Below are 12,930 nucleotides of genomic sequence, written 5' to 3'. Positions count from 1 at the left end.
GAAATGTTGGACAATTCTCATGGAGGGCTAGACATATGGAGTACGTTCTGTTCCTAGCTACTCCTCAACTGACGAAGAGAAGTTGGAAAAAAAAAAACAAGGTTTCAGCAGTGATTAAGCTAGCGCTACCCGCCTCGATTAAGCTAGCGCTGACAGTGACAAGGTTTTGGCCTCATCAGCTGTTACTGCATGCGCTGACCGATCAAGCCAGCCACTGGTGTGGTAAGCAGGCTACTGAGGTTTTGGTGGGCTCTGGTCGAGAGGCCCTTAGTATGAACACAAAATAGTGATCTAGAGGCGAATTTAGCCAAGCTAACCATCAGGGTCATGTCCACATGGAGGTTAGATTGTACACTGCTATAACAGTAATTTTCCGCTGAATTCACCAAATTTTATCGAGATTAGCTGACCCCAATAACCCCCAGATCCGCTCCTGAATGGTTATAGTAGGGATAACAATATACGTATGAAATGTACTTATAAACACTTAAAGTGGATTAAAACAATACCATAAACTCGGCAAGTTCGTCAGCGTTGGAGAAAACAAAGTTGTCGCTGCGCGTGAGATCAGATTAGGACCTCACGCCGCGAGGAGTAGAGGAGTTGCCAACTGCCGAGTCACGCGTGCGCAGCTCGGCGAGAGGGCAAGCGAATCGACAAATGCGCTTTGTTGGTTCAGCAGGGGGACTCACGTGGCTTCTGGACTACTCAGCAGACAGCAGCGCTCGTTCTTTGGGCCTCGTCCAAATACGATACACATACACTGCCTGCTGCTATACTACTACTACTACTTTACACTTGTACTGGGAGGGCCCCTTCGTTTTGGAGGGGCCAGGTCGGCCGCACAGCTCGACCCCCCCAGGGCCGGGCCTGGTGGTAAGATTGGGCCAGCCAGGCAGAGTCAACACAGGCCGGTATTCTTTGGCTTCAAACGCTTTAAGATTCGTGCACCAGCTAGAGACTGTCCTATCGCTCTTCTCTCTTCCTCTCCTCTTCTCTCTCGCGCCGTCGCTGAGTCTCATGCCGCCATTGAGTCCAGTTCGGTGGAGCAGGTTGGAGGTGGGGGGAGCGGCTGGTGACGAGGTCGCCGCCAGCTCGGGTGGTGGTCGAGGTCGATGGGGTTAGGGTTAGGGTTTCGGGATTTCGGGGCCTCCAATGGCTGCCGGCCTCAGAGAAGGAGGAGGGTCACTACAGAAGCCCGGCAGAGGTGGCAGGTTGGCCGGCGGTGGAGGCGAGGTGGCACGGGAATGCCGCTGGCTGGGCAGGGCTGGACAGCCAGTGGCCAGTGGCTTTCGGCGGGGGACAAGGAAGGCCACGAGGTTAGGAAGGGTGGCAGGGGCGGATGGTGGGTGGATAGCGCGGTGGTGCGGCAGCTAGTGGTGAAGCTAGAACAAATTGGAGGGGGATGCACTTGCCTTGTGGATGCATATAATCGAGTTTTGGAGGACGCATATATGGTGAAATTTTGAACCTAATCACTGATTTTTCATTTTTTTGGGTGCATTAGCACCCCCTAAGGACACTATACCTTCGCCTCTAGCGGCAGCCGCCGTCCGAGGCAGCGGTGGTAGGTGGAGGATGCCGAACGCGAGGTAGAAGAAAGTGGGGTGTTCATGGGCTCTTGACGGGCCTAAGCCATCGTCCCTATCTAGCACACGGAATCCACATAGGAGCCCCCACACAGGCTGGTAGCATACTTTTCACCTGGTCAGCAGCCAAGCCTACTTTTCACACAAGCTGGTAGAGTAATTAAGAAGCTGGTCAACAGGGTTGACTGGTCCTCGTCCGCGCACGCACGCACAAATTGATCGATCGATCATTGGGAGCCTAGGCCCCGTTTGGCCAGTTGAATCAGTACCGATTCTTCTTCGAATCACTAGAAACGCTGCTAAACAATCACAAAAGGGATCGATTCCAGCTAGAAACATTCCTAGTGTTTCTGCTTTTTTCTACTATAGATCAGAATCACCACCCAGGTAGTTTCTCGTGATTCCGATTCTTCTTGTTGTCCTACCTCCCATCTAATCTATAAACATTTCTATTGGTCCTTTCTTAAGTGCAACAAGTTAAAATGGGTCTTATTTTAAACGTTCTTCACTCACAAAAAAATCAATATTTTTTGTAAATATATCAATTTCTATAATTTTTTATGTAAATATGTCATTTTTAACTGCCTTTCAAGAATCCGAATCTAGCCATTTAACCAAACAATTTTACGAAAGTGATTCCGATTCATACAAGAAACGTTTTTAAAAAAGAATCGGATCCAAAACGTTTCTCTGAAAATTTGGATCCTACCAAACACACCCAGTAGGAGAAGAAGAATAAGGCAGGAAGGCAGGCAGCAGGACCCATGTTTTCTCTCCGGCGTTTCTGGCGCGTGGGCGGTGAATGGTCCTATTGATCTAATGATCTTGGCCGTCTCAAGTCTCAACTCATCTGCACAACACTGCAGGGATCTTGTCCGATATCTCCAACAGTTCTCTTCCTCTCCTTGGAAGTTGGAACAAGTTAATTTTTCTAGTCGAGGACAAAATTTGCTCCACTAATAAACGGGGGAAAAGGACAATTTCGAAACGGTGCACCGATACCGGATGGGCCGGCGCGTTGAGAAAGCAGCAGACACCAGAGCTCGCTACGGCCTACCAAGTTGTAGCAACGCAGCCCAACAACAGAAGGTGGCGGCCCACCAGCGTTAGCTACTTTATTTCTTTCTTTTTCCTTTTTTTCTCTTCTTCTTTTTTTTTCCGCTCAACTCTACTGCGCGCAAGTCTGCAACATGCATCTCAAAGCGTGAGATATGGGGAAAAAATTAGGTGCGGACGGTCCCCAAAGCACTCCCGTGCGGCCCCCCTCCTGATTTCTGCCGCGTGGGTGTCTAGCGCACGAACGGAAGCGCGCGCGCTCGGCTCTGTCATGTGGGAACGCCTGGCCGCTGGCTCGCTCGGCTCGCTCGATCGATCCATCGCTAGCTCGCTCGCTCGGCTCATCGTCAAAACAGAAACCAGGGCATCTAGCAGAAACCGTCGTCCGCTCGCGTTAAAACCTCCGCTAGATGAGAACCGCGCCGCCTCTTGTCAAAACCTCCGCGTGAGAATCCGTTCGTTTTCTGCCACCGCACCCCTTGTGTGCCGCCGACGCTGCCACCATTTTCCAACGCCGTAGCCTCGATCAGGAGAAGACGTCCTTGTGCGATCCTGATCGTGGCACACGAGGACAGCCGCCATAAAAATCTTCGACGAGCATCCCAGCCGTAGCAGTCGTCATGGGAGAAGGAGGCCAGGAGGATAGCAGTCTGCATTCCACGACCGGAGAAGCCTCCTCACATATCGCAACTGCAATGGCGGTAGGAAGCCAGGAGAAGGACAACGTTCTCGACTCGTCGCTTATGGTGTCGTCTGTGCCTGCCCTACCACACAACGGAATGCAGCCAACGTACATATTTTTTTCACATTCTTTGGTCATCATGAGTTTTCACGTGTGTGTTTGACCGTGTTACATGACCTCTAGCTCCACTGATTTGTGACCATATATATGCTAGATTGCACAGAATTACTCCGACAATAACATCAGAGTTTGTTGCATGATACCTGAAGAAATAGCAGATGAAGCACAAGATAAAGTAACTAAATTACAAATAATTTATTTAACAGAGAGCGTAATTTATTTCGTATCGTAAAGGTAAGTCACATTAATTCTGACTTAATGTACAACAGATGGCTGATGAAGTTGTGCAACCTATGATCGTTTCTAAAGTTGGAATGGCTTTCGAATCAGAGGATAAAGCTTATGAGATGTACAACACCTATGCTGGTAAGATTGGGTTTAGTATTAGAAAGAGCCATACAAAGCGACGAGGTGATGGGACTCTACGTCAAAAGTATTTGGTTTGCAGTAACGAAGGTCATCGAGAAACTGAGTCATCAAGGCACACTACAAGGACGGATTGCGATGCTCGTGTTCAGTTTAGTGTCAGTAAAGAGGGGATTTGGACGGTGCAAAAGGTTATACTTGATCACAACCATTACCTTGCTAGTCCAAATAAAAGTGACAAGCTGAGGTCCCAACGAAGTGTTCAAGAAGCGGACAGGAAGCTAATTGGGCAGATGAGGCAATCCGGGATGAAGCCAGCCCAGGTTTTTGAGTTTATGGAGGAGTTTTACGGAGGAGCCGACAAAGTGCCATTCTCACGGATGGATTGCAACAATGAGATTGGCCGTGAGCGCAAGAAGTACTTAGAATCCAATGACGCAGAAACACTACTGGAATACTTGAAGCGTAAGCAGATAGAGGATCCAACTTTTTTTTATGCCATGCAAATAGACAAGAAAGATGGTCGGATAGCTATTTCTTTTGGGCAGATGGCCAATCTATCATGGATTACGTATGCTTTGGTGATGCTGTGTCATTTGACACAATGTTTCAGACCAATAAGTTTGAAATGCCTTTTGCTCCATTCCTTGGAACCAACCATCACAAGCAGACTATCATTTTTGGGGCTGCATTGTTGTTTGATGAGACTATACCATCATTTGTTTGGCTATTTGAAACCTTTCTAACAGCAATGTCAGGCAAACATCCTAGCACAATCTGCACTGATCAAGACGCGGCCATGGCAGAAGCAATTGCTTATGTATTTCCAAACACAAGTCATCGCCTTTGTTTGTGGCATATTTACCTTAATGCTGCTAAACATCTCGGCCATGTAATTCAAAAGCATCCTGACAAGTTTCTACCTGATTTTAAGAGATGTGTCTATGAAGACAGATCGGAGTTTTACTTCAAAAAGAAGTGGGATGAATTGTTGCGTGACTATAACCTTGAGGACAACAAATGGATGGCAAACCTATATGATTTGAGGGTAAAATGGGCTACTGTGTATCGTGACTCATTTACAGCTGATATGAACTCGACCCAAAGGAGCGAAGGTATGAATAATGTATTTAAGAAAAGATTTCGTAGAAAACTGGGTCTTTCGGAACTTCTTGAAGAATGTGAGAAGGTTTCCAGTAGTCTTCGTAATAATGAGTTGGATGAAGATTTTAATTCACGTCGAAAGAGCCCAGTTACTCATATTCCTCTGTTGAAGACCGCAGCTGAGTCATATACAAGGAGGATGTATAAAGAGTTTGAGGAAGAATTTAACAAACAATTTTCATTCTCTTGTAAGTTGTTGCAAGCCGAAGGGTCAATTCTGACATATACGGTTACACATATGTATTCTGATTATGGAGCAACTGTCATATTCAACAAAGTAGACAGTACCATTACATGTGCTTGCAGGAAGTACGAATCCATAGGTACATATATATATATATATATATATATATATATATATATATATATTCAAATTTGAAATTGCAATAATACAGCATCTAATACAAATTGATGAAACATGGCATTCATATCTGATAGGTATATTGTGCAAGCATGCCTTCAAAGTCTTCAATGTCAACGATGTTTTCATTTTGCCTTCGCAATATATCCAGCACAGATGGACAAAATATGCAAAGAGAGGATTTTATATTCAGAAACAAGGATCTGAGAAGGAAAGTTTAAAAACCCATACCGCACGTATCTCACGGAAGGCAACATCTATTGCATTGAAGTGTTCAAAGTCAAAAGAACTTCTTGATCTTTTGGAGGAAGCTATGGATAAGTTGGATTTGGATGCAGATAATTATCTAAGCAAGATGGAAGAACAATCGAAGGAGGCTCCTCTTGTTTCAGCTAACTTCGCAACAGATACATTTAAAGGTACAATATCGTTTAGAGTTTCTGAGGTGGTAAAAGGTGCAAAGAGTAAACGAGGGACCATCTCCCTTGAAAAGAATACAGGCAAGAAGAAGAAAACTGCTAAAAATAAAGGTATTGATTGTACCAATTCTAGCATTATTGTTTTATTCTATACTTGTATTATTAACTATATGTGTTTGACTGTAGGAGAAGAGTCAAATAATGTAGCGGAAAATAGTTATGAAGGTGCTGGCCCAGATAAATTTATTGTAAGACTTTTGGCTTCGACTGCATTTATTTTTCATATTTATTTGCTTACATACTATTTTTATGAATATGAGATTTTTATGAACATTTTCATATTCTATGACAGGATCTAAATGATGGTAGCGTTGATGCTAACAGTACAATACCACACTTCAATATGCACGGGAATTCTTCTGTCATGAGCGTTCCATATATTAGAGGAGGATACACAAGTCTCTTACTTTGGGTTGATCAAGCTGCCACAATGCAGCTGCCTGCTAGAAAATTAGATTTTGATGGACCGACAAATAAAGAAAATATGTAACCTTGTTGTGTTACAGCATAAATTTATTTTTACTGATGCTTATTGTTCATCTAAGCTATTTTAGAAGAACCAGCCATTTATGAGATCACATAATTTGTTTCTTTTTTTTACCATATTACACTCTGTTCTGTTGTCATTTTTCCTCTTTTTTTATACCATCACATTCCAGAAATTTGAACATCCATATATAATTTCATATCAAAAGAAAAAATGATACATTGATCATGTCAAGAAAAGATGATACATTGATCATCTCTGTACATATGTGATTACTACAAAGTACAAACTACAACATCAAACATTCACACTCCGGACTGCTCCAAGAACTTGACTTCCAACTAGGTGGTGAGCTCGATCTCATCGAGGACAATATCACTGCAGACTTAGTCCAGGAGCTCTCGATCAGAGCATCAGTTTGTTCAGAGCCGTGCTGACATCAGGTTCTATGTGTGCATTTTGGCAGATCTCTTCTAATTCCGTCCTCCTTTTCTTGACAACTTCAGCTTCCATCTGCATGAGAAAATTAAAACCTGAATGATTACAGTAGGCTGTGAACAACGTTTAAAGATCAGAATAGTGAACACCAACAAAGAAGTTAAACCTTCTCAATTTTTTCCTAGGAGAGAAGGCCAGGTGATGTGATTCCCTCCTCTGATAATACGAGACTGCTCATTACATGTCACGCAATGAAACAAATACCAATTGCATATCAGCTTCGCAGTTGCAGTGACATAATATGGTGATAATATTATCACAACTGTGCTTCTCTTTTTAGTGTCAGGAAGTGAATTTAGCTATGCAATTACAAGGGCCAATCAGAAATCACATTCACACAAATGTAGCATGATATAGTGCAGTAAAAGATACTTTTAGACCAGTATTGGTGGATGATGATTTATGTGAAAGTAGAAAATCCAAACCAGACAATTGCACGTATCAAAATCACTTAGCTAACTGAAAAAGAAGAACCCAAAGCAGACAGTTGCACACTTATGCAGTTATGCTGTTACAGCACCCTAAAACTACTAATAGCATTAGTGTGCTCTATTCAGTAGCAAAATAGACAATGAGATAATTGAACAACGTATGGAGTACAACCAAAAGGAATTTACCCCCTGCATTCAGAAATCACAATTAGCCCCATATAGCATCAAAAGCTTGGAGGAAGTTAACATGCACATTCAGAAATCACAAAAACAGATAATAGCATCATAACCCTGCGGGAACCAGTACTGCTCGAACCGGCATCTGGAAGATATGATTTCTGTCAAAATAGAGGACACAAATAAGCCAGTTAATCTCACAGTATCTTGCCAATGTGGGTGCTAGTTTCCATCAACCTGTGCGCATCAGCTGCTTCAGATGAAGGGAACGTCTTGTAAATCATAAGCTTTACCTTGCCAGTGGGAGCGACGACCGCAGGCCACACATTCTTTTCCACCTCGGTGGAGAGAGTTGGACGACGGAGGGAGGCGGGGGCGGCCGCCGGGCTCCAGGGTAGTGGGGGCGACCAGCGGCGAACGACGGAGGATGGCGGCAGGGGCGGCCAGCGGCAGACGACGGAAGACGACAGCGGTGGAGGAGGGAGACGGAGGCAGCGACGATTTTTTTTCCGAGGATGGTTTCCGGCGGCGGACGAATGGATAAGGCGTGGCGGAGCGAGCCGAGCAAGATCCGAGCTTCCATCTGCGGAGCGAGCCGCTTGCGGAACGAGCGAGCGTGCAGCTGGCAGCCGAGCTGAGAGTCGAGGCGGAGCCAGGCCGTTCCCACGCGCGCTTCCGTTCCAGGATCGCTGGACAGCACACGCGGCGCAAATCGAGACGGGTCCAGGATCGCTGGACAGCACACGCGGCGTAAATCGAGACGGGGCCGCACAGCGATGGTTATGGGGGCCGTTCCCATGCAATTTTTTTCCATCACATCCAGGGCAAATCTTCAACTCTATTTGCTGATAGTTGGTGCATATCCTATTAGCGTGTCATCTTCTCTTTCTCCTTCATGTTCCACTGCAAGAGAACTAGCGAGCATCAGGGTTTCATCTCTGACAGCATGCATCTCCATGGCTGCATCTCGTATCGGCATTCGTTCTCTGGGTTGCTGCTTCGAGCATGATACGCCAATCCTAATGGCAGAGACCAGACACTCCTGAACTCTGCTTCTTGTGATATTATCGTTGGCGTCATTGTGCAGCCATATTGTCGGATCAGCTATCTCCAAGACTCTATCAGGGAGAGCAGCCTCAGAAAACTTGTGAAGGTCTACTGATTCTCTAAACATATCATCTGTTGGCCTCCTACCCGTAAACATCTCAAGTAGAGATATCCCAAGGCTATAAACATCACCGAGAGTTGAGATTGGAGAACCTTCGCCATACTCTGCAATTGTGCAATTTTTTTTACATTCATGAGCACCAAAAGGCAAAAGTATTTATGAAAGAACCAGGGTAATGGAAATTTGAATGCGACAGCTCAAGTTATTACCTGGAGCAACATAACCAATGGAGCCTCTTATTCCGATTGTGCTATTTGAATTTTGCCCAGCTTTGTTTGCACTTTCAAGCAAGATCCTTGATATACCAAAGTCTCCCACTCGGGCACTCATATCTTCCGTAAGAAGGATGTTGCTTGGCTTGACATCGCAGTGAACAATTGGTGGGTGACAGTGATTATGAAGATAGTCTAGAGCATCCATGACATGGACAGCAATATCCAGCCTCTGAGTTAGGCTCAGAGTATTGTTTAGAGTGGCAATGCTGTACTTCGGATGAAGCCAACCATCTAAGCTCCCGTTGGGCATGAGGTCGATAACTAGTGCCTTGAAATCTTGACCTTGACTATCGATGCTTGAGCAGCACGTGATGATCTTTACGAGGGAACGGTGGCGTACCCTTCTCAGCGCCTCACATTCAGCCTGGAAACTCTTAGAAGACCCTGATTGCTGAAGGTCAAATACTTTTACAGCCACAGGTGTATCCTCACCTTCGAAAGTGCACTTGTAAACCGAGCCATATCTTCCTTTTCCAAGCAAGTTAGATTCTGAAAACCCATCTGTTCCTCTCAACAATGCCTGATATGAAACTCTTTGGAAGCCTTCCTCAGTAACTGTAGGTGGAGCTTGACCCTCCGGTCGTCGTTTAAGCTTCCAAACAGTAACGGTGACTGAAACTAGCAACAGCATTGCTCCGATTGTTGTCAGAGAAATCATCAGAGACTTGGACCTATCTTCCTTGCTGATGCTTGAAGGATGTGTGGAGCATGGAGCCAAGCGAAGCTGAGGTATTCCACCACACAGCTCGCTGTTCCCAGTTACAGATATGGCGGTCAAGTTTGAGAATACACCCCCATTCGGCACTTGACCCTGTAAATCATTGAATGATGCATCAAATGTGAGCAACGATACTAATTTCTCTAGAGATGCTGGGATCAGTCCTGACAGGTTGTTGTGCGCTAAATACAACTCTTGCAAGGCACCAATGTTGCTAAGGTCATCAGGTATCCTACCGGACAGTCTGTTCATGGTCAGGTTCAGTACCCGGAGCCCTTTTACATTGTGCAGGGATTGTGGTATGCTTCCTTCAAACATGTTGTCATCCAGCATCAATGTGTCGAGAACTAGGCAATTCCCGATGGTATCAGGTATTTGGCCGGACAGACGGTTACCTGATAGGATCAACTGGTTGAGGTTAACCAAGTTACTGACTTCTGATGGAAGGGGTCCAGAGAATGAATTGTGAGCTAAGTTCAGGTTTGAAGAAAGGGAAGGCAGCAAAATTTCCTTAGGGATCGAACCATTTAAGAGGTAGTTCTCTGACAGATCAAGACGGTACATATTTCTTAGTTTGCCAATGCTTGCGGGGATTGGTCCTTCCAAGCTATTACTGTATGCAGTAATCACATTCAACTGTGTAAGGTTTCCAAGTGACAGTGGTATGAGGCCTGATAGCCTAGCCCTTTCCATCGAAAGTTGAACCAAGTTTACCAGTTTACCGATGCTGTCAGGGATCACTCCGGATATCGAGGTGTTTCCAAATTCAAGTACGCTTAGCCCAACCAAATTGCCGATGTCCTGAGGGATGCTGCCAGAGATGCTACAGTATGACAAAGAGAGATACTGGAGCGTGGCTGACAGGTTTACCACTGCGCTGGGAAGCTGCCCACCGAAGGAGTTGACGCCGAGGCTCAACTGCACTAGCTGGCTGCAGTTCGCCAGCGAAGCGATGAACTCCCAGCCCTCCGTATCGTTTGCCTCAAGGAGATTGTAAGACAAGTACAGATACTGAAGACGCCGCATCCTCCCGAGATCCCCAGGCACGAGTCCGGTGAATCCGTTGATCGAGAGCTGCAAGCTTGTGAGAGTGGTGAGATTCGAGAGGGAAGCCGGGATGCCTCCGGTGAACCTGTTGTTGGCAAGGCTGAAATCTTTCATGACGGGGAACTTGCTGCCGATGTCGGCTGGAATGCTGCCATGGAGCTGGTTCCCTTCCACGTGGAAGGTCCTCAGCAACGACAGGTTGTACATGGAGAGCGCGAGCGCACCGTGCAACTTGTTCACGCCGAGGTCGAGGTGTCGAAGGCCGGCGAGGCCGGCGAGCCCCGGTGGGATCGGGCCGTCGAGCTGGTTGTTGGCGAGGGCGAGGTGCAACAGCGACGACATGTTGGCCAGCGACGCCGGGACAGGCCCGGTGAGGCTGTTGTTCTTGAGGCGGAGCACCTGGACCTGCGTCAGCCTGTCCCCGAGCTCGGCGGGTATGCGGCCGGCGAGGCTGTTGGCGTCGAGGAACATTTGCTCCATGGCCACGCACCAGCTCAGGTTGGCGGGGATCTCGCCGGAGAAGGCGTTGTAGCCGAGGTCCAAGTAACGGAGGCGCCGGAGGCGGCCGAGGCTCGCGGGGACGTCGCCGCGGAGCCAGTTGAATCCCAGCTCGAGCGCCCGCAGGAACGTGAGGTTCCCGATGGCCGCGGAGAGCGTCCCGGCGAGCCCTTTCTTCAGCAGGTTCAGCCCCACCACCCGCGGCGGGGTCCGACGGCGGGTGCACGACACCCCCTCCCAGCTGCAGAAGCCGGTGCTGCCATTCCATGAGGCCAGCGCCAGCGCGCCGCCGTCGCTGAGCTCGGCTTTGAAGGCGAGCAGCGCGGCCACATCGCCGCCGCTCGCGCTCGCGTCGTGGCCATCGTCAGGACGGAGAGGCCGAGCATAGTGCATAGCAAGCTCCTGCCACAAGTCGACATTGCCATGCCGTTTCTTAGCTTGGTTAATTTGGTGGAAGGGCCGCAATGGCAGATTCTGATTAGTAGCAGCTCCGTACGTCTGTCTTGATCATCTTTGTCGATTCGATGTCGAAATTGATGCTTCCTTTTGACGCCGGGGCGCGCGCGAAGAAACCAGGAAAGAGAAGGGCATGATCGGACGAGAGGTCCGTTCGATGACACGGCGAAAGAGTTCGCCTTAATATCTTCGAGTGACTTTGCTAATATGAACTCGTCAAAACTACGAGTCTTCAGTCACGTCTTAGTCGCCCATTGATGCTTGATGCAGATTTCGTTCATCGCGTCACGCTTTCAGTAGCCAATTGTCACGGTATTGGACTGGAGCCAAGATTCTTGCTCCTTTGTATATTTTACTATTACTAATAATATTTGAGGCTTCTATTAGAGCGTCCACTACTTTTTCTCGTAAGATTTTCTAGAAACAAAAGATAACTTGTCCATCAATTAAATCTTACTATTGGCTCCTTTCAGTAAAGCCAACTAAGATTCTAGGCGAACGCTTTAGAAAAAGAGAGAAATCTAGAAATTCTAAAAAAATAAAAATATCTGGCCATCAATCGATAGCCTCAAATCATCGTAGCTATTGGATCTATTATGTTTTCAAAAAATTAGTCACCTATGCCATTATGAAAATAGCCTAAGGTAACACCCCAATCTATATCTAAATTACCGACCGGTGGCATTATATAAAATAAACTTTAAAATAACCTCCTAAATTTGCAACTAAATTGCCCACCACTGATACGTAAAAAATAACCCCTTAAATTTGCATCTATATTAACCATATATGCCATTATTAAAAATAACATGAGGCAACCCTACATTTGAATTCAAATCACCTTAATTAAAAATATAGACCAATATATGATTTCTTACACTATTGGTATATGATATAATAATTAAGTATATATGCATGATGTGTGTCACCATTTATAAAGATATAGAGAAGTGATGATAATATAGATTTCTATGTTAAAATTATAGCTCAAACTTAGGGTTCATTAAATAAATTCAAGCGCGTATCTATGATGCAAAGTGAAAAGTTAAAGATTATAAATATGGATGAAAACGTCATAGAGTACTTACTAATTAAAATCTATTACAATCTGATAAAGATAATAACTATATAAGTATTATGTTCGAATATTTAACAAATGAGTATTACAATCTGATAAAGATAATAACTATATAAGTATTATGTTCGAATATTTAACCAATGAGATGTAGCTCAAGGTAATAGTTTTATAGTAATGTGATCTCATTTTTTCATTGGAGACTCTGTACAGGTCCTAAAATTTGCTAATCACAACCAAAGCAAAAGCTGTACAATCTACAATGTACAATGGATCGGTTGCC

At 45.7% G+C, this 12,930-nt stretch overlaps 1 protein-coding gene and 1 pseudogene across 1 annotated transcript; one reads left to right on the top strand and one right to left on the bottom strand.

The window, feature by feature from the left end:
* Positions 1-1,247: 1,247 nt before the first annotated feature.
* Positions 1,248-6,307, top strand: LOC140221651 (protein FAR1-RELATED SEQUENCE 5-like; annotated as a pseudogene).
* Positions 6,308-6,577: 270 nt separating this feature from the next.
* On the bottom strand, positions 6,578-12,852 carry LOC117857074 (receptor kinase-like protein Xa21). Its single transcript, XM_034739560.2, has 2 exons — positions 8,788-12,852; positions 6,578-8,682 (listed from the first exon to the last, which is right to left on the bottom strand). The coding sequence occupies exons 1-2, from the start codon at positions 11,507-11,509 to the stop codon at positions 8,249-8,251; spliced, it is 3,156 nt and encodes a 1,051-aa protein (XP_034595451.1). The 5' UTR covers positions 11,510-12,852; the 3' UTR covers positions 6,578-8,248.
* Between the last annotated feature and the right edge of the window lie 78 nt (positions 12,853-12,930).

Source organism: Setaria viridis, chromosome 1 (genome assembly GCF_005286985.2).
Source record: "Setaria viridis chromosome 1, Setaria_viridis_v4.0, whole genome shotgun sequence".
NCBI lineage: Eukaryota > Viridiplantae > Streptophyta > Magnoliopsida > Poales > Poaceae > Setaria > Setaria viridis.
The sequence above is the reverse complement of the archived record's forward strand: the minus strand, read 5'-3'. Positions and strand labels throughout refer to the sequence as shown.

What these genes read in the sequence shown, in the direction of transcription:
- LOC117857074 (XM_034739560.2), bottom strand. Translation starts at nt 11,509, where the DNA reads ATGCACTATGCTCGGCCTCTCCGTCCTGACGATGGCCACGACGCGAGC. An exon ending in CATTGGTTATGTTGCTCCAG is followed by an intron (nt 8,683 to 8,787) that starts GTAATAACTTGA and finishes GCACAATTGCAG; the next exon opens with AGTATGGCGAAGGTTCTCCA.